This window comes from Periplaneta americana, chromosome 1, assembly GCF_040183065.1.
Source record: "Periplaneta americana isolate PAMFEO1 chromosome 1, P.americana_PAMFEO1_priV1, whole genome shotgun sequence".
NCBI lineage: Eukaryota > Metazoa > Arthropoda > Insecta > Blattodea > Blattidae > Periplaneta > Periplaneta americana.
The window spans coordinates 78995196-79016664 of NC_091117.1; the positions used below are offsets into that span (position 1 = coordinate 78995196).

General features: G+C 35.3%; 1 protein-coding gene across 2 annotated transcripts in view; it reads right to left on the minus strand.

The window, feature by feature from the left end:
- The window catches only part of LOC138697101 (solute carrier family 2, facilitated glucose transporter member 1-like), a 299093-nt gene that overhangs the window by 222084 nt on the left and 55540 nt on the right, over positions 1-21469 (minus strand). For both annotated transcript variants that reach the window (XM_069822708.1, XM_069822696.1), the window contains exon 2: positions 13450-13539. In XM_069822708.1, coding sequence (XP_069678809.1) covers positions 13450-13539 — 90 coding nt within the window. The remainder of the gene's footprint in view (positions 1-13449; positions 13540-21469) is intronic.

Genomic DNA, 21469 nt, shown 5'->3' on the forward strand with positions numbered 1-21469 from the left:
ATGTATTAGCCTGATTAAGAGAAAGATGTAGTGTACTGATATTGTAATTAATTTTTATAATCGTAATACCACGAAATCAAATTTAAGCTTTGCAGACTTGAACATTTTCGAGCGAAGTAGACCTAACTTAACCCAAGTTGGAAGTTTCAGTGTCGCGTGCTATAGAAGAGGCAGCATTGGGTGTACCGAGGTTTCTCCTCAACCGAATGGAATAAAAATATAAAGAATAAAGGTGGAACTTCAGTATCTCCCCACACTGCACAATAATTCTTCGGCCTATCACTTAAATAATCCCCTCAACCAACCCACTAATCTTATCACATACTCGGCTTGATGTCACTTAGCTATCCCTTCATTTAACCCATCTAACCCATAAGGGTTTCGTTATATATTTTTTTTATTTTAGTTATTTCTATATATTTCATTTTACACAGGTACTAATAGAAAAAACTACAACCAGCAATTAGTAGAAATTAATTTCCATTCGCAAACATTAGTAATGCAATAAATATGGTACAATTTTGTATTTTTTTATTGTCAAATTCGTTATGTGCCCTACAATAATAATTAATGTTATAACAATACAATTTTAACGAAGAGCCTATCAATTTTTATATGGTTGTGGATTCCATTTTCCCTAAACAAAACAGGGATATCTATATGAAATACTGGGAAAAGGAAGAGAATGATAATATGCATTAAGGGACCAGTTGCATTTTAACTCAAAGCAAATGTATCATCCTATGAAAGTGAAGTGTAAGTTAGCATTTTTATTTGCACAGTGGTAAAATAAGGTCCAAGTGTTTTCTTTCTTTTTATTTTTTTTAAACCTTCCAAAATAGCCTTACTAAATACCATACTGCATTTTGAAGAGCTGTCAATTTAAACAACTTGTATGTATGTGATTTATTGATGACAGTTCTCCAATTTTTGATAAAAATATGTGTTTAGCGATTCTGTGCTAGGAATTAAAAAAATAAACTGTGACTCCTCCAGGAAATTAGGGACGTATGGAATTTCTATTATCATAAGATCCTCTATAACGTAGTAGTTATTTTGCAATGTTTTGGTAGTAACAAGATGGCGTCAGGTCCATCAAACAGTGGCCCATCCAAAAAAATATGCGAATTTTTGCGTTTTTTATGGAAAATACGCAACATTGAAACTAAACCATGGATCCAAAGCAATAGTTACAGTCGATAGCATTAAGTAAGAAGTCAAAAATGCGTTCAGTTCTTCAAGAGCCAATTTAATTATGTTGGATTGGATCTAAAAAATTGTCTGGCAGCGATAAAAAGAAGGAAGCTGTGGAGGCTACTGAATTGTTACATCAGCTAGAAAAATTTGACACCTTATTTTATTTAGTATGTTTAGACGATATTCTTGCTCTTGCAAATTCATTATCGGAAGCACCTCAGTCTCCAAAAACGGATATCAGTAAATGTTCGTTCTTCATTAAGGGAATGATATAAAACTTTTCAAAGCTCGGAAACGAAGAAAAATTCGACAATCATGTGAAGCACAGGCTTTGTAATCTAGCAATTCTATCCATTGAGAGAGAGAGAGAGAGAGAGAGAGAGAGAGAGAGAGAGAGAGAGAGAGAAGTTGGGATTTCTTGAAGGATCCATCATTAGTGATCGACAGATTCGTTGCTAGGAAATCTCAACAGCTCCAGTTCACCTTATGAAGCGTTTGTGTAGGTATGTCTTGCATGATTGTTTATCATAATGTTGCATGTTATTAAATAAGACTTCTGAGAATGAGTTTCAAGAGAGTTGACGGCAGCTGCATTGTCAGGAGGTGGGTCAGGTACTTTCTAAACCCTGCATATCTGGCCCACCCAAAATAATTAGTCTGGCTGCGCTACTGCCATCAAAGCGGCTTCACTCCGTTCAATATATTAAGATGCTAATGTCTTCTTTATGTCTTCTGTGCTCATTGCTTTAAATAGTGACGTTTCATTGTGACTATGCGAAATAATCGTTAACCAGGAATGTATTTCAAGCCTGGCGGCGCCAGGGTACTATTTTTCGAGCCGGGCGACGCCAAGGCACTTTTATAATTTTCGTATAAGCCAATATAATTGCTGAACATTTATTATTAACATTATTAAGTACTACAGGATCATTTTAAATTATATAACATTAAGACTATTAATTGATACTCAAATTGCATTACTATCGTCAAATTTTGCATTTATAAAAGTAATATTTCATTCATGTTTAAACAATTTCAGAATGAGGTCTACCTAATAATCTCTATGTCTAGATTCGAACTCATGTATTTTCATTTGATATTCATAAGTATTCCCGGAAATGATCATGATGATGATTATGATAACGATGATGATGGCTGCGACGACGACGAAGACAACTAGATCTACTACCGGTATACTACCGAAATCCCAGAGCCTAGGCACTTTTTTGTTTAGAAATACACTGTTGCTGTTAACTGTCATGCATGAATGGATTTATGACAGTTAACAGCAGGGGTGTAAGGATCATTAAACTATAATAATAATTAACAATGAAAATACGGGGATATCTGGAAAAAATTATTACATTCAGGGACATTCCCGCCCGGGAACGAATTTTTACTGGGGATAGAAAACAAAGTGAAATACTTTAACATAAGTTTGCCAGATTTTTACCACAATTTTCGGGGACAGATATCGACATATGAAACAAATTTCTGTTAGATTGCCGTTCACTTATATTATTTTTACATACTTATAATAATTAAAAAACCTAGTAGAATACTGATTTCATTTACAGACTAAACTACTGTCCTTTTTCAAAGGAGTGAATTTTTTTTTAACCAGGTCTTCTTTTTAGATCCCAATTTTTTAGTCGTCGTTGCCAGACTTCTAGAGCGCTCCGGAGTTCATTAAACTTCCTATGAAATTGTGTACTGGGTCTTTCTGGAGGGTAAAAATGCGGGCGGGGCATGGTGCTGGCTATACCACCCAATTATAGTATCGAGGTTAAGAAAAAATGGCGAATCCACCGCGTGGAGTAGTGGTCTTCATGTCGGACTGCGAAACTGTGGACCCAGGTTCACATTCTGCTTGGGAGAAATTATCTGGTTGAGAATTTTCCGGGATTTTTCCTCAACCCAATAAGAACAAATGTTGGATAGCTTTCGGTGTTGGATCCTGGATTCATTTCGGTAGCAATATCGCCTTCATTTCACTCAAACGCTACGTAACCTTCACAGTTGATAAAGCATTGTAAAACAAACCAATAAAAAAAGAAAGAATGGAGCACTACCTCTATGTTTCTCGTAACTGATCGCGTCTAAAGGGGTTACCTTTGGAAAATGTATCATCAGTGTGTTCATTGCATACACGTTGTCAGTGAACATAGAAACGCAAATTTTATTTAATGTTTATTATAAACGCGATTATAAAATTGAAAATACATCATTCTTTATATCAAGATTGAAAAACTTTGTCCTCACTAGTTAGGTTAAAATTTAAACAATTGAACTTACTATTAACCGACCAAGGCGTTTGGTAGTTGCATCGATATTTCCATAAATTATTCGTCGACTCGGGGCTATTATACAGAGTGGTTCAAAAGTCCAGGGAAACAGACAAACTCTCTTATCAGTGCAGATAGCGAAAAATAGAAAGAGGCGAAAGTTATTGGAAATATGTAGCTTTTAATCTAATCTTGTTGGATTTTCAAAGTAAAATACACATTTAAGGCTGTAGACTACGACAAACATACCAATCCCAATTCTGCCAAAATAATGTTTTTTTTTTCGCTAATTCTAGCGGATTTTAGGCACGTATTATTTAACGGAGAAAAATAGTTGTCATGCAGAGTTTAGCGGTTATTTTACTTCTTACAATGGAAAGAAACATTTCTTTACATTCATTGCATAAGAAGTCAGGGAAATTTCATTCCTGTCTAGCGGTTTTCCCTGAACTTGTAATGGCAACACTGCTCATTATAGTCATTACTTCGTAATTTACCCAGTAGCTACCCTACAGTGACTGCGATAAAAGAAATGCCTCCTTTAAGGACGAAGCATGTTGCAATAGTGCATTTCCCGTTCTCATTGAGACTCGTGCCAGTGTAAAATCTCAACGGTGAACTCTACGTTGAAAATTCAAGCACGTTAGATTCAAAACTACTTATTTCCAATAGCTTTCCCCCTTTTTTTTTTTTTCTTCCATTTTTCGCTACCTGCACTAATAACGGAGTTTGTCTATGTCGCCGGACTTTTGAATTATCCTGTAGTTTACTTAAAAATAAGTTAATGATGTGAAGATAAATTTCAATTTAACATCTAATATTTTAAATCCATGTTACAAGGAAATAATTTTATTTCCTTTCATTGGAAAATATACTTGTTGCATAAAGTAACTGAAAAAGCGTGTGCCTTTATCTTGTTTCTCTGTGCGTGAGTAATAGTATTTTGTACCTCTTCGGATGACCAATCCAGGTTTATAATCCAAGAAAGACGATCTCACAATACCTGCGCCTACAAATGCGGTAGCCCAACTGACATAGCTGCTATGCGGGTTAATAAGTAATGCAGGCGCCTCACGCGATTGTTCAACCATATCGGACCGCTAGTTTCGTTCATGTACAATAGTGCAGCAGCCCACGTCATAATCGTTATGCTGAACACGCTATTGAGTCTTTTAAAGATTGTCATGTAATGTCATTGGCATTTGCTGTCAAAATTTTAAACTCGTACGTATGAAAAAAAAAATGTAAATGCTAGTAAGTTATCTTTACAGACAGGATGCAGAAATATCTCCGTATCTCATATATTAACTTACTTAACCAAACAGTTAACCCCCACTGCATTTTATCAGAAAAGATTTGTGAATGTGTATAGCTGAATTCACTTTCATTGCAATATTTCTTTTTACATTTTTTGAACACGTTATTTTTCCAAAACCACATTTTTTCTACGTCTGTTGCGTGCTTTGCAGTGACATTAAAAACTTTTCCTTACATTTTTATTATAGTCAAATATCGTTCTAATATTCAAGAACATAATGCAGAAAAAGGAGAATCTTATTTAAATGGAAATGCTTTGATAGAATATCTTGATACGAAAACTGAAGCATACAGTTTAAATAATTAATATAAATATTAGTACAACAATCCACATTACAAAAAATATAAGGAAGAATTTTAAATACCTTGTTTTTTTACTATATCATGCAGACACGTGCTTATAAACCGAGATAACCGTCTCGCTGTGCTGTGTGCAGCCCGAAGAGGCACAACATTCAGTTGCTGTGTGTTTCCGACGTAACATAGAGTGGTATAGTGTGTTTCGAAGACATGGTTGCGTTTTTATGCAACAGAGAGCTTTTCTTGTTGAAGCATACTTCAGAACAGGCAGCAAGGATGGAGATGGAAACTGGAAGTATAATATTGAAGTCTGTGAAGAACAGTTTGTTTTTCGGTTTCCTGATTATGTAGGCTAATCACTGAAAACTTCCGCAGATATTTTAATGATTTTATTAGTAAATTTAGAGAAACGGGATGCACAGAACGGAAAAGGTACGATGGAAAGGCTACAAAACTAACAAGATTTAGTTGAAAATATAAAATAAAAAATGCAAAATATTCCTCCTAAGTCCTCACAGAAATTGGCTGCAGAAATGGGCATTTCTTGCGGAATTCTTAAATTAATTCTTAATTTTTAAATCTATATCTCGAGAGATTCATTTTATTTGTTTATGTAATTATGTTAAACTTTTATTTCATATCCACATGTCTGTTTTAGGCACATAGATTTTTCGGTTTCTCCAGACTTAAGTATTTGTGGATTTTGTTAACATAAAATAAAATATGTTTTGTCGATTTCTTAATGACTCACTGTATCACTGCATTTTTATTCCAGTATCAGCGACATTTCTTTTGCTCATCCTATACTTTCATCAGAACCACGGCCGCATGCTCTATCAACATACAGGTGGACAGTATTAGCTATGCTTAAGAGTGACACTGCATAGGTACAATAAGGAAATAGTTTAAAATGCAAGGAAAACAGTGGCGGCCGAAGGCCATTCTGTCAAGTGGGGCACAACCTTAATGATGAACCCTGAAAATTAAAAACATATAAAACCAATTTATGTGCACTAACCTTTCTAATTTTCGTAGATGAGCTCAATTTTTCGGTTCTTTCTGCAAGCAAAAACCTCTATAACTCTGTTGTTGAAGTTCGGATTAGAATGTAGCATCTTTCTCTCAATTGAGAGCACTGCTACGCCCAGAGAAAAGTTAAATGGAATTCTAAGTGTAATTCACAGAAATGCGCTGATTCTCACTCGTTCGTACTCACAGATCACGCAGCTGCCTGCCTTCTTACTACGGCAGCACTAGACTTGGGGAAACTCAGTTGAAAACTGTAGTGTGCACTGAAGGCGGCTAAACACCCGCCAAGATTCTCTATTGTCAGTGACAAAGCTTTTTGAGAACTGCCAACTTCATGCATTGTAATGTAAACTTTCTTTTTTTGGATACGATGGAAGCATAAAAGTTTACAGGGAGCATTAACAACATAACTGTGACAAATATATATATATATATACACACATACACACGTGATTTATACAATGAATCGAGCTTCTAAATTAGTAAACTTACATTTAACGTTTTTCATGTCAAGTTTAGCTGTAAAATGTCGTCTGCTATACAGCAAGTATCAACACCCCTAAAAGTGGCACGCAGCTAATTGGACTGTTCCTAAACTGAAGAGGCTTGGTGGGCACGGCAAATACAGTGCCCAAAGCACACGGTCTGAGGCAAAGAGCTCCGCCTTCCTACAACTCACACCCCATCCCTTCCTCGTCCATCGCTGGGCACGAGAAGAGAGAGCCCATTTTATTACCTGTTCAGAAAACTTGGGTTTCGTAGACTACTACAGTTTCTGAAAACATTAGTTGCAATGAAAATGTGAAACTCTTTAAGTTATTATTTCATAATGCAATTAAATTGAATTGTAATATAGTCATAATACGATAATAAAAATCACTGGGAGGGCACGTGCCCATGTGCCCTTTAATAAAAGCCGCCCCTGAAGGAAAAAGTATTTAATGCCACTGTACGGTAGTGGCAAAAAACCGGACCGACACTTGTAGCTGATTTCAGACCCTTGTTCACTCCAGAGCACGATAGACTGGTAACCAAGACTTTCGTGGTTCGAATCCTGCCTGGGAAGGAAACTTTTTTTTTTTGTTCCTTATTCAAATTTATTCCCAATATTTTTCGATTGCTGGTAAAATTCATGTTCTGGGAATAATAAGTTAATTAAGTTGTACAATATCGCTGCAATCGAAAAGTATTGGGAATAAATTTGAATAAGGAACAAAAAGAAAGTTTCCTTCCCAGGCAGGATTCGAACCACGAAAGTCTAGTTACCAGTCTATCGTGCTGTGTAGTGAACAAGGCTCTGAAATCGGCTACAAGGGTCGGCCCGTTTTTTTTGGCACTACTGTACATTTAGCTAGGATTATATATTTTAATAGACCAGCACTATTCCATCGCCCATAATAATTATGTTTACATTAGTGGCGGAATTATGTCTGGCGATAAGCCGGAGAAGGGCGTTAACGAGAAAGAATGAGAACTGAAACAATACAGACGAAAATGACATTTTCGAAGTTGTCCTTCAAGTTGTGGTCAAATACTAGGAACTAGAGAAAATCGTTGGTGTCTCTTCAATGAGAGAGAAACATTTCATTAATTTATACTTTTCTGTCCAAGGACAGGACCTTCACTGCAAACCTAGCATTATCCAATATTTTTTTTTGTTCCTTCCTCTTAGTCGTCTCCTCATATGATCCATAGATCTTAATCTCATCTATCATCTGATATTTTCTACTGCCCCGAATTTTCTTCCCGTTCACCATTCCTTCCAGTACAATTTTCAGTAGGCAGTTTCTCCTCAGCCAGCGACCTAACTAATTTTGTCCTCTTCCTAATCAGTTTCAGCATCATTCTTTTCACTCACTCTTTCTAGTGCAATTTCATTTCTTATTCTGTCTGTCCATTTCAAACACTCCATTTTTGCTTATGTTTCGAGGGAAAAAATCTTTTAATTGAAAAGAATCTTGACGAAAAAGTTTGATGCTGCAATAATTTGAAAAAGAAGAAAAAAAAAAAAAAAGGACCATCGTGCCAGACTTTATCATAAGCTTTTTCAATATCTAGCTAGGTAGCGGTGATACTTTTTTCTTTGTTAAATCTTACAGTGATTATACCGGTACTGTACTTTGTTAAGCGAACTAATTACTGTGTTGTACATTCTGGATGTATAAAACAAAATTACTTTTGATCCGGAATAATGTAACTCGAATCAATGTGATACCACAATGTCTAGTATATACAGTCACGACGCTCAATACGTAGTAAATATGCATCCATAGATAGTTGCTAACCACTAGGATCGCTAATATCGCCTCATTACAGACAATGCGAAATAGTACCTACACAGTGTATTGTTCCTAGCACCCTCACAACTCAAGCTTCGTGACTGTATATACTAGACTGTGGTGATACTGTAATCTGCGATGTAGAACACGTTCAAAAGTGTTTTCCAGTGTGTCTAATAAACTAAGACATCTTCCATTAAGACGAAGTTGAGGATTTTTTCCAGATTCGGAATTGTTAGAATTTCTGCACGCGGGAAGTAGCAACGTACATAATATCCTCATTTAATTCTACTGTCATGTATGAATATAAATCGAATATCCATGCTACTGCTTTGTCAACTTAGAAGAATCGCCGCTAGCAGAGCCTTCTTTAGTTCTTTAGTAACTAAAGAAGGCTCAACTAAAGAAGGCTCTGCCGCTAGACATCTCCCGAACGACACTAGCGCGCATACAGTGCAGTGTTGTAACTTACTATCGAGACTGTCCTTGAGCAACTCGTTGCTGTGTAGACATGTTCGAAGGTACAGATTGTCTCATTGCATATGTCTGCCATCTAGTAGAAGTAGCAGTAACTATTTGCGCTCGTTTGTTTACCTCTGGATTTCCCGCGATTTGTTTCGGTTGAATCAGGGAATGAAGCTCGATAACTCGGCACTGCTGAACGCTAAAGAATAAAAGAATCAGAATGCAGCCCCTGAAAAATTAATTTCATAAATAAACCTCTGAAAAGATTATTGCTTACTATATGAATTGAATGACTTAATTTGTTTTATATTGTAGCGAAGAAGGAGTAGTACTAAAAATTCAAAAGTTTAAAATATTCCAATTTATAAGCTCTCGAATCAACCCTCTGACAACCCAATGTCCATAATTTTCGCCACGGTTGTTCACACATTTCTCCCACTGCGACACCAGGTGACCGATAACGGCTTCATGTAATCCCTGTGACCTGGAAGTGAACCAGTGTGGAACAGTATTTTGAACCGCTTCGTCTGATGGAAATATGGTTTCCTGGTGCACATAATAAGCTCGGCTAAGTTTCATTTGAACTAACCATAGATTATAATATTATGAATTGGGTACACTGCTCCGCGTTTGAGTCTAAAGAAAGCAACAAAACAACACGTCTGTTGTGACGAGAATCCAAGCCTCCGAATACCAGTAAAGCATCAAGTCACAAACATGTTCACGTCTGAGTATTTCTGACAAAGCTAATATTATTCAACGCTTTGAAAACGGTGCAAATATTAATGATATTGCTGGAGAGTTTAAGGTAATATTTATTTATTTATTTATTTACTTGTTTATTTATGTACTTATTTATTTACTTATGTACGAGAAATTACTTATTTGCTTATATGTTTGTTCATTTATTCATTATTCGTTTATTAATTTATTTTGATAGACTTTTACTTTCCATAACATTTCTTGATCTTTATGCTCTACCTAAACATGATGCTTCCCGATTGAGGGGACTTGCTCCTCGTGTTATATTTAAGTAGGTAAACATTGGTTTTCTCCTATATCTTTGGAGCAGTGTATTAAATTTTGCGTGATTTCGGTGATATTAATTAAACTTAATTTTATTTATTTAAAATAAAACACCGTTACTGATTCATTAATGTATTTTTAAAGTTATTAATGATAATTTTAATGAAGAATGCATAATACCTAATGTTAATAATGCACAATTTGTTAGGTGGGAGAAGGGAGCCTCCAAGCAAGACTAGCCAGGGAATGCAACATTTTCTGGACAAGTCACCATAAATGTTAAGGTCTAGCATTTAGAAATCATTTTGAAAACAACACTTGAAGATACTTTAGAACTGAGTCGCCTAATATCAAAATTACCTCAATTCACTTTAAAAAACTCGGATACTCGTCTTGTAATGGATATATAGGGTTAAAAATAATAAAAATAACGTTTCAGAGTGTTTTTCTAAGAGGGCTTATAGAGAGTTTCGTGAAGTAACCATATTATGCAGGCTAAAGCATCCACTTTATTCTGGAGATTATAAAGCTGCTGTCGTATCTTCGGCTTAGAATTTAAACCTAACTTAAAAAAAAAAAAAAAAAAAAAAAAAAAGGAAATTTTACAGGGGAAACAAAAAACTGAGTATAAATTAACCCTGAAACTAGTACCACCTGTACTTTGAATTTGGTCCTAAAGTTTCAGGTTTAATTTATACTGTTTTTTGTTTCCCCTGTAAAATTTCCTTTTTTTTTTTTTTTTTTTTTTTAATTAGGTTTAAATTTTGAGCCGTAGATACGACAGCAGCGAATTAATTTTGATACCAAGCGATTCAATTACAGTATGTTAAATTAACCTTTCCTGTCTTTATACTTTCCACATTTATTAATCACCTACATTTGTGTACGAATTTTTTTTCATTAAATTAAAATTAAGTTGAGCCACCGGCGTAGCTCAGGCGATAGCGTGTTTGACTGCTGATCCGGAGTTGCGCTCGGGCGTGGGTTCGATTCCCGCTTGGATGATTACTTGGTTGGGTTTTTCCGAGGCTTTCCCCAACCGTAAGGCGAATGTCAGGTAGGTAATCTATCTCTCTATTAATGTGAAAGAAAGTCTGTCAGAATCATACGATATTTACTGGTCTCTTATACGCCTCTATTCGGTGTGAGTTTTAACTTTTATAGGACGGAATTCAATCGGGTATCAGTTTAATAAAATTGAACGTGCAATTCGTCACGCCCTCAGTGTTCGACTTCACGGACGCAGGGACAATGAACTGTTATAGACAACACTGCTGGTATCTCAATGATGGACCTGACCTACGGTAAAGCTGGATTATTGCAGGAGTTAACTGTCTAGTACGTCATGCGGACGTGAGCTTCTTCCCAGGCCGTCTGACGCGTGTGCGGGTATCTGAGAAAACTGCGTAGCAAAACGATGCCAATCATTTCTTCAGTCAGTTGAGTCGACTGTCTACAGCGATAACTTTCTTTATAGAGGGAAGACCTAAAACTGATTGCATTATTTATCTTGAACTTTCAAATTTCCATTATTTACAGGAAAATACAGAGATACTTCGATCAATTTCTGGAATTGCACATAGAAAATTATTTTATTGGACAAAATTTAAAAGATTTTACTTCATTTTGAGCAAAGAGTAGCATTTTTTCATTCGACTTTGCTATTTTCTCTGAAGTCGCATATTTCTTGAAGCAAGAAATTTCATAAAATAAATTATTTCAACATTGTAAGAAAATAATTAGTGTTGTGGGATTTAATCGATTAATCCAATCGATTACTCGATCAATTTCTGTTGTAAGATTAATCGATCAAAAATATTTAATCAAATAATCGAATCGATTAAAATTAATCGGTTGTAGTTGATATTAATTATTATTTTGTTAATACAAACTCATACTCATACTATTTCTCTCTCGGAAATTGCTTACTTAAAAGAATAGTAGGCCCCTACTGTTATTTTCTAACTGCAAACCAACTAGCGTAGGGAAAATCTTTGCACAGACATTTCAGAAAGAGATGGAGATATGAGGAAAGTGACCTAGTCTACCTGTATTGAAAGTTGAAACGCAATGCGAAACCCTTAATAAGTTTAATGGTTTTCCAAAAAAAACTTCCACCTTGTTGTCAGCTCATCTTGGTAGTTGAAATACAAACTTTTCTGGGATTCGTCCCCCTCATCCCTTATAAAATAGCCATGTCTGCACTGTGTGCAAGTGAGAGCGTAACTACCTTCTACTCTTTCTAAAATCTAGTAATTCGATTACAATAGGGGCCAGTCTTCTGTTTCGACCGCTGTAGTTTTGCAGTTGCAGTTTCTGTACTGAGTTTGTATATGAAGGTTGTGTGTTTAGTTTGATAAAGAAAAAAAAAACTGTTTTCTGTGGTTTGTGAAAAGTGTAAACTCCATTATGTCATATGGGAATTTGAGAGGTAAATTCGGTGAAACGTTTGGATTTAAATTGAACGATCGTGGAGAAATGTTTGACAGAAAAATGTTTTTTCGTGTTTATTGATGTAGGAAACATTGTTACTAAACGTAGAGCGGCACTTAATTCGGAGTATGTGAATGCACTCATATGTTTAAAATCATGGATGAAGAAGTATTAACTAGGTGAGTCTTCAAACTTTTTGTTATTTATGTTTGTCTCAAAAATTCCCGGATAAATTGATACAATAAATTATAAGCCTCATAATAAATAGCCTATGTTAGTAATTAAAATAGTTGTTTTGTAATATAACGATAAATATATACAGATATACAACATTTAATACTTGTGCTTATCATCGAACACAAGCTAAATTTAACAATAATTGTGTATTACAGAATCTTAAACATTTTTCAACTCGATCAAAACTCGATTAATCGATTAAATTCAAATAGGTAATCGATTAAATATTTTGATCGATCAACAGCACTAAAATAAAGGAATGCCTCTTCAAATTTTTCTCTTTCTGGAGGACACCTCAGCAATATACATTCCACAGATATCTTATCTTGTGAATGACTACCAAAGAGACAGTGATATTCAACAGCATTTTCATAAAATTGTAATAGTTAACTAGCCCTGGCTATCGACTGATTACTTGTACAGGATTCATATCATATCATATCGCTAACACTGGTTTATGAATACGAAAAAGTTTAGTTCGCTGATCATCCACCGGAAACCCGCGCTAAAAATGTCTATGAATATGGCTCTTTGTATTTTCAGATTATATTTCAAAGCTAAAACTAAAATTTAATATCGCTGCGAATTTAAGGATGTTTAATTCATTACATTTTACAAATGTTTAACGACTAGGAAATGATTATCAACCTAGATTATATAACATATTTTGGGGGTCCGCCAAAATAAATAAGGGTTTCAAGAGGTCCATCACACACTCAAAAGATTGGCAACCACTGCTGGAAGTCACTCGAGAGAAGTTTAGAATAAGCGAGTGTAAACAAGTTTCTGAAACTACACAAAATGAACATATACCTACAACTTCTCCCATTCTTTGCAAATATGTCTCTAGTTTGGGAACTTTATATAAATATTGTACTTACTGTAGATGTGGTTATATTTCGCGCCGTAGCTGCGTGGTCTAAGACGTCATCTCTTGGACTAGCTGTACGGAATGAGAGTTGGCTGAAGACCTGATGGAAAAAGACATTTTCTCATGAAATTTTCGGCAGTGTATGGGATTGGTACCCACCCATAGTAATGATGAATATGGGGAGATACAGTGAGCGAAATCAGGTTTCACAAGCCAGCTATAATGGCTGGGAAAATCATCGTGGTAACCACACGTTACGTCCGTATTGGTTGGATGATCATTTGCCTCTGCTGAGACATGTGGACATGAGGCCAACAGTAATCTGGTACACTTTGGCCCTCCATGGGTTGTCGCACAATGGACTTTTTTGTAAACCTATTTATAAACCACTAAAAGTCTCTGTTCTAATAGTCGGGTCCGTTTCAAGATATTTATTGTCTTCTGCCGAGTTTGAATCTGTTAACCTCAGATCAAGCAGCAAACCTGGTAATCATTTGACCAACGATGACAACAGTTTCGCATTATAAAATTTAGAAAACTTACATGGAAGAAACAAACTCGAGCATTGTATTTTAAATTGTCAAAGGTAATTTACTTATTAAGAAGATTAAAACAATTACAGTTACGAGCCAACGAGATGATCCGTGGTCAGATTGTGGATCCATGTCCTTGAGCGGGAAGCACAGTTAAGGAAGATATTGCTACTGTTCGACATGAAAACATTACTTCCGAATTCTCTATCAGAAAGGATGTAGACCTGACTTTCTACCAGGGCACTCAAATTAGACAATTAGATAAATAATAATTATTTAATTCAAGAAATAAATAAAAGTTCTCCAACTACCAAATGTTTTCTTAGAGGTTTTCAGGAGCTAACACTGCATTTATCTGTAGCCAAAAGCAACATTCCTCTTCACCTGCACTAAAACAAAATACCGTTTTCCCCATGCACAACACAGCTACATCATGGATCAACTACACAGCTTCCTACAGTAGCTTCTGTCCGTGCCTTATTAAAAGCCTATCGTGTTTTTTTTTCCAGTCTCATTAGAATAATTATGAAATTTTACTGTGGGGAAAGTGTCAATGCAAGAGATGTTTCTCCTCTTCAGAAAAACGCTGTTCGCATTCTTAAGGATTATGGCCCAAGAGAACATTGTAAACCCTTATTCATTGCATGTTTTGCTAATATACGTACGTGTAATGTTCTATATATGAACATTTATATGAGTATATCTCGCACATTTTCATGAGACTTGAAATAACAGTAACCTAATTCTTCATAAATGTAGATTAGCCAAGATTGTAATTCTGTTGTGGTTGTGAAACGTTTTAATAAAATTCCTCTTAACATTAGGAATATTAACAATATTAGAATTTTTAGAACTAAATTAAAAGACGGAATTTTTAACAAAAACTTTTACTGAGTACAGGGATATTTCGAATGTAAATTTCATTAATTTGTATGTAAATAATTTTAATTTTGACTAAGCCTATTCTAACTTTGTATTATTTAATGGCTTTCAAACCAAACTAAACTAAATTAAATGCTTACTTTTTAACTTTTGAGGGCTTTTCAACTGCAGTGATTTACTGCATTCCCCTCCACTGTGATGCATGAACAAATATTGCATTTACAGAATGAAATAATATGTATGCCTTCAGAGGAAAAGACCAAGTCTAAGTAAAGAGTTAGCTCATTTAATTTCCTGGTTACTCCCCTATCTATACCAATGATATAGACATTTCAGTCTTCACACAATATTATAGAAATTCTAGACATAATGCATTCAGTTATGATACCATTTTAATACAAAAACATACTTGAATAAAAATGTGTATGTATGTATGTATGTATGTATGTATGTATGTATGTATGTATGTATGTATGTATGTATGTATGTATGTATGTATGTATGTATGTGTGTGTGTATGTGTGTATGTATGTATGTATGCATGCATGTATGTATGTCTAGGCCAGTTCCCTCCGTGCGTCGCCAGCCGGCGTTCGGGGAATGCAATGTTATGATGACGAAATGGAGATTGGATAGAATGATATTGATGCCTAATGTGGGGAAACGGAAGAACCTCGAGAAAACCCCAACTGCGACCTTGTTCGCCTCGCCAATAGTGTCATTACGGGTTCTGCAAATGAAAACTCCCAATCCTGACCGAAAGTCCAATCCGGACCGCCTGCATGACAGTATACCCATTCAGCTACAGCAGGAGTAACAAAAAGGATACTACGACCGTTAGCGATACTAGAAATAAACAATGCTGTACGGAAATACAATTTAGTGACGGTATTTAAGATTCGCTGTGACCCCGATGAAAGTAGCTTGCATCAGAATGTTTACCAATCTGCTGACACAATGGAATTACGTAAAGCCACAAATATTCAATCAGTTCTGGACACTTCAGCACCAGAACAGGAAATGACTTGTGACAACTCAGCGCACCTAGTACCAGGTACTACATCCTGCTCAGTTTTATAGTTGCGATTGATGGGAAGAATTTTGGCTTAACCATTCTGCTACAACCTCGCTTTTTAGTAACAGAGTAATAAGAGAGATGCTAAATGAAAACTTATTGTAAAAAACACTTTATGCTCGACCATGCCGAAATGTAGTAATTATACACCTGGTAGCAGCCCTTTAATGGACCTCATTAAAGTACACCTATTCATTAAAGTTCAGGTGTTCCACCAATCAGAAAGCACCATTGTAGCAATATGAAAGCGCAAGTATTGATTATTCTCGGATATGCAATCGAAAGACAACTAGCGAAACGTCACGGAGACTGGAAATCCAATACTGTCGCAGAAGGTTATGTTCTGTTACTATAATAATTAGCGTTAATTGTAAATAATATTCAAATAAATTCAATTTGTTCCTCGGAAAAAATCAATACTTTCGCGTCTGCGCACATCTCACAATTTACGAGATATTGCACAAGGTCACTTCCGCTCCCCAGTCAGATAAGAATAATATGAATACTTATGAATAATTTCAAGTTAGAAATATGGTCGAGTATAAAAAATCTTATGAAACTTGCCTATAATGGTAATTAAGACGCTCGTATGAAAATTATGAAACTCGCTTGCGCTCGTTTCTTAAACATACTCGCGTCTTAATTACTACCATTATAGGCTCGTTGCACAATGTACTATTGTAGGTAACTAGAAAACATATAGAACTTCGAGTGGAATTGTTTATGATCTTGTGGCAGGAGTATATGTAGTTCTAACGCACGAAGTCTTACATTAACATATTATTCATGTAAAACATACAGAAATAATTCCAAGGGTTTGTTACAGAATGTACAATTTATAAAAAAAACTACCTATTTAAAATATGTCATCAAACTTGAAGTGTAATTATTGTTTAAAGCTTAGTGTATGATTTTGATTGTGAACTACTATATACATGCGTAAAATATTTAAGAATTGGCTTAGTTTGTTAATGTTTACGCTGAAACAGAATACAAGACAATTATTCACGTAATTCTCAGGATCAAATTTAATATTCAGCGAGACATCATTAGTGGCAAACAAAGTATTAATATGTGTTATTATTTGAATGCGATTACGCAAGAAACATAACATTCAGGTAAAGGTAGGAGCATTCACACGCTCTTGGTACTAGTACGGCAATTAATACTTCTTTCCACCTAAGTGGTGTTCGTGACTTGTCTAAGACAATGTCAAGGGAAAAGAACAGAAGAAATAAAGCCTGCATTACGTGTTCAGGAGTAGCTGGCATACTTATAAAAAACCTTGATTACTAATTATTTTATGTAGGTCAGACGTATTTGGTAAACATTCCTCTGAAGATCAAGATCAACCCATGGAATCTGGCTTCACACAGCTACGCAAATAAAATGTATGTTTGCTCTCCGTCACTTCTACAGCCTTGTATTACAAGTAAGGTGCAATGATCACGTTTATACTGATGGAAGGGTGAAGCATCGCCGTGAGTCAACCGTCAATCACGGACGTGACCTTACACGCCTGCAACCAAGGCCTCGCCTGTTTATAATAAAAGGTTGTGTTGATGATGGGATTTATGTGAACTAACAATCTCAAAATATAAAGCAAATAATATGCACTAATACCAAAATACGAGTATGTTGTTACATATGCACTAAATATTTCAGATCTCGCACTAACCGTGTAATAATAATAATAATAATAATAATAATAATAATAATAATAATAATAATAATAATAATAATAATGGCTTTATTTAACCTGGCAGAGTTAAGGCCGTAAGGTCTTCTCTTACACTCAACCAGGTTTAAAACTTGCTTACATAGTTGAACATAAAACTGGATTATAATTAAGTAATTACATACTGATACAATTTAGGTACATAATGAGATCAAAAGAGGTAGTTACATAAAAATTTACCTCATAAAATAAAAATAAACATAGTGGAATACATATTAATGTTGTTGGAATCAAATACGAATCACATAAAAACAGAAGCCGATAATTCAATAAAAAATGTACACAGTAGAAATAAAAATAAACACATTAGTATACATATTAGTATTAGATTACAATGAAGTAGGATTTACATAATTAAACCAGAAACCGACAATTGAATAAAACGTACACAAAAATAGATTGATAATAAAAAAACAACAGTGGGATACATATTGGCGTTAAGTGATAAATAAACACGATTTACATGATTACACAATAAAAACAAGAAACAAAAAGATAATAAAAATAAAAATAAATAAGAATAAATACAGTGGAACACATTCCATTAAATATTTGCAACGCGTTAGGTCTGGCAACTCATCATAAGATATTTTTCTAATTTTACATTTAAAGGAAATTAAAGTTCGGAAGCCTTTGACTTCAGGCGGCAGAGAATTCCAATGACGAGAAGTAGCAACAGTGAAAGATGAAGAATAAAGAGATGATGTGTGGAGTGGTATTTCTAGCGTGTTATCATATTGTGACCGAGGCCCTCGCAAAAATAAAAACATTGACTGCATAATGGGAAATGTTCAAATTATAACATTTCATAAAAAAAGAAGTTGGTGTAATTTCTTAGGAGAAAATTGAATTAAAATCATATTTAAAGGTAAAAAATATCACTTTGCTTTTCCAAAATTTTCTACATCTAACCTATTCCTCTTCTTCTTCTTCTTCTTCTTCTTCTTCTTCTTCTTCTTCTTCTCCTTCTTCTTCCATTCTCATTAAGTCTGCAGCTTGTTACATCCACTCATCAATGCAATGTAAACGTATCTTTCCAGCTCAATTTTGAGTTTCCTAAAGTTCTCTTTTCGTTTGGTTTTCAATCTATAATTATTCTCTTCACTAATCTGTTGTCCTCCATACAATCAATATGTTCATTTAATTTAATTTTCCTATCCATTATCCAGTTAGTCGCAGGTTCAATTTTGATCCATAACTATGTCGCTTCTGATTTTATTCCTTAAAGACATTTGTGTCATTTTATTAAAATCTTCATTTCTGTTCCATTTACCAAATTAATTTTTGTGTTATAGCTCTGGATTCAGACTCATAAGTAAGTACAGGCCTTACAACTGATCTGCATATCATAGTTTCTTAAATTTTTATTATTCCACATCGTAGAGTTGAGGCAACTTCCAATTTTGTTGGCAGTTTTGGCTTGACGTATTATTTTTTCATTTATTGTGTCCGTGATATTAATCTCAATGCATAGATATTTAGATTTCATTACTTGCTCTATTATTTTTACCATCTATTTCTAATTTTATTCTTCTAGGTTCTTTTGTTCTATCTGTAAAAATTAATTTCAGAACACACCAAGTGACGAGTCAAAATTTAAAATCTGGCAACACATGGGATATCCACATGACCACCACACTTCCATCTCTCTGCTGATCTCTCTATTCTTCTGTAACCCCTCATTATTGGCTAGGACGTTTACCACAATCTGTTTGGCAATTCCCTCCTCATCGCATGCTGCTTGAAAAATTCGATGTGAGCGTCCAGCGCTTTCAGCTTGTTTCTCAGCTCCAAGTTCTGTGTCTCCAGTAGTTTGATGGCGCTTGAAAAGATGTCATAGTTGGATTTGATATATGCCGAGTTTTTAGGCACACTTGATGTAGCTATGATATCACTTTGACCTCTGTCTCACACGTATCCCCATAGTCAATATCAGCAAAGTGGATTACTTCTTATTTCGGAGAACTTGTCGCTGCAAAACACAGCAACATCAAGCCAAGCGGGGACCTTGTTATCACAGGCTCTGGTGTCAAAAGAATACTTCTTGCAAATTCTTCCGGTACTTGCTCAATCTGGAAGGTGCTTTCAAAAATATATTATTGGTGATATGACATTGTTTGCACGTGGGAATGAATTGCGGATGTCCTCCATGATCCTGTACAGTTTATGAGCTGAGCAACACCGTGAGGATACCAGAAACTTTCACCATACAAGATTTCGTCACTTAATATCACAAGTAACTATTCTCTGACCATAAAATTCTTTTAAAAACTCCAGAAATAATCTATATCGTAGGTTCGTACATCCGGGTGTTAAGCGTTTTAAGTTTTTAAAAATACGAGGGTCATTTCATAAATAGTGCAAAGGTTGGCAGAACTGTGAAGAAGATGACGCAACACCAATGAAAATTACGTCAGTTGCAGTTGAAGGATTGAGGAAGAAGCACGTGTGTTTGTTTCGTCTATAGCTTACTCTGTGTTTAGGTAACGAGAGCTAGAAATGGAGCCTACACGTGTCTCGGGTACTGTGACGATCGAATCTTTACATGGCAAACCCCTCCCTCACAGAGATCCACACTTCCACAGTGCTTTGAGTTTGTGGTGAACTTACAGTAGATTGTTGGTCTACTCGTTTTCGTGATGGTCCTGTCATAAAGTTTGCAATATACAGGCGTTTCTGCTTCTGTTCAGCAGTCAAGCAGTGAGGGACTCATGGCGCAGAAATTTTTCTCTTCTCCAAATTCTTTGTTAAAATACGGAATACTGAATTTGGTGAAATCCCCGTAGCTTCTGAAAGTTCCTCACACGTCGCTCGACGATCTTCTTGAAGAATTCCGCCAGAAGTTTCACACTTCGTTCATGTGTTAATGTTTTCGATCTTTCTGGTCTTGCATCATCGTCTAAGCTGACACAAAAACGACTAACCCAACGAGAAACTGTACTACGGTCCACTGTAAGCTCCACTGTTTATTTCTGTGAGGTTTTGCCACATGAAGACTCGATCTTTGATCTTCAATCGTCACAGTACCCGAGACACATGTAGGCTCCATTTCTAGCCCTCGTTACCTAAACACACAGTATGCTATGAACTAAACGAACACACGTGCTTCTTCCTCAATCCTTCAACTGCAACTAACGTAATTCTCATGACCCTCGTAGTTTTTCTTTTTACAGAAAGGAAGAACATTAATTTAACATAGTTCCAGCTTTTAGTATTTCAGAAAAGGAAATGTAAAAGTAGACGATAATACAGCTCGAAGCGATCATAATTATTATTACATTGTTGTTTCTTGTCCAAGAGTGCAGAGATTCAGGACAGGAATATGATATGCCTGCAAACTTGAAACCCATCTGCCATTACTTCGGGAGTCGTGTACAATTTCTCCGTCCAATGCTAAAGGCTACCGCACACACAACAATATTGAAGAACACAATTAAAATATATGGAATATAAACTACAAAATACACTATTAAGCACATTAATAAGATACTTCGTTTTCGTCTTTAAATACTACTGCTACAACTTTTATTCCATTTCAATGAAACCATTCTTTCTTTCATCAAGAGTTTTGACAATATTGATTGCATTATTGCTCATTAGGTCGGTATAATTTAAAGCAACGCTTTTTTTTAACCTAATTCGCATAAAGCAATCAATGTATTGCAATGAAGCGTTAGGATTTCGATCAAGTTTTCTAGTAGTGGTGGTAGTGGTACGTCTAAGAAAAGTAAAATAAATCATATAGAGTGAATTATATTTCAGAAAGTGGAAAATTAAATTGGTAAATATTCAGTACATCACC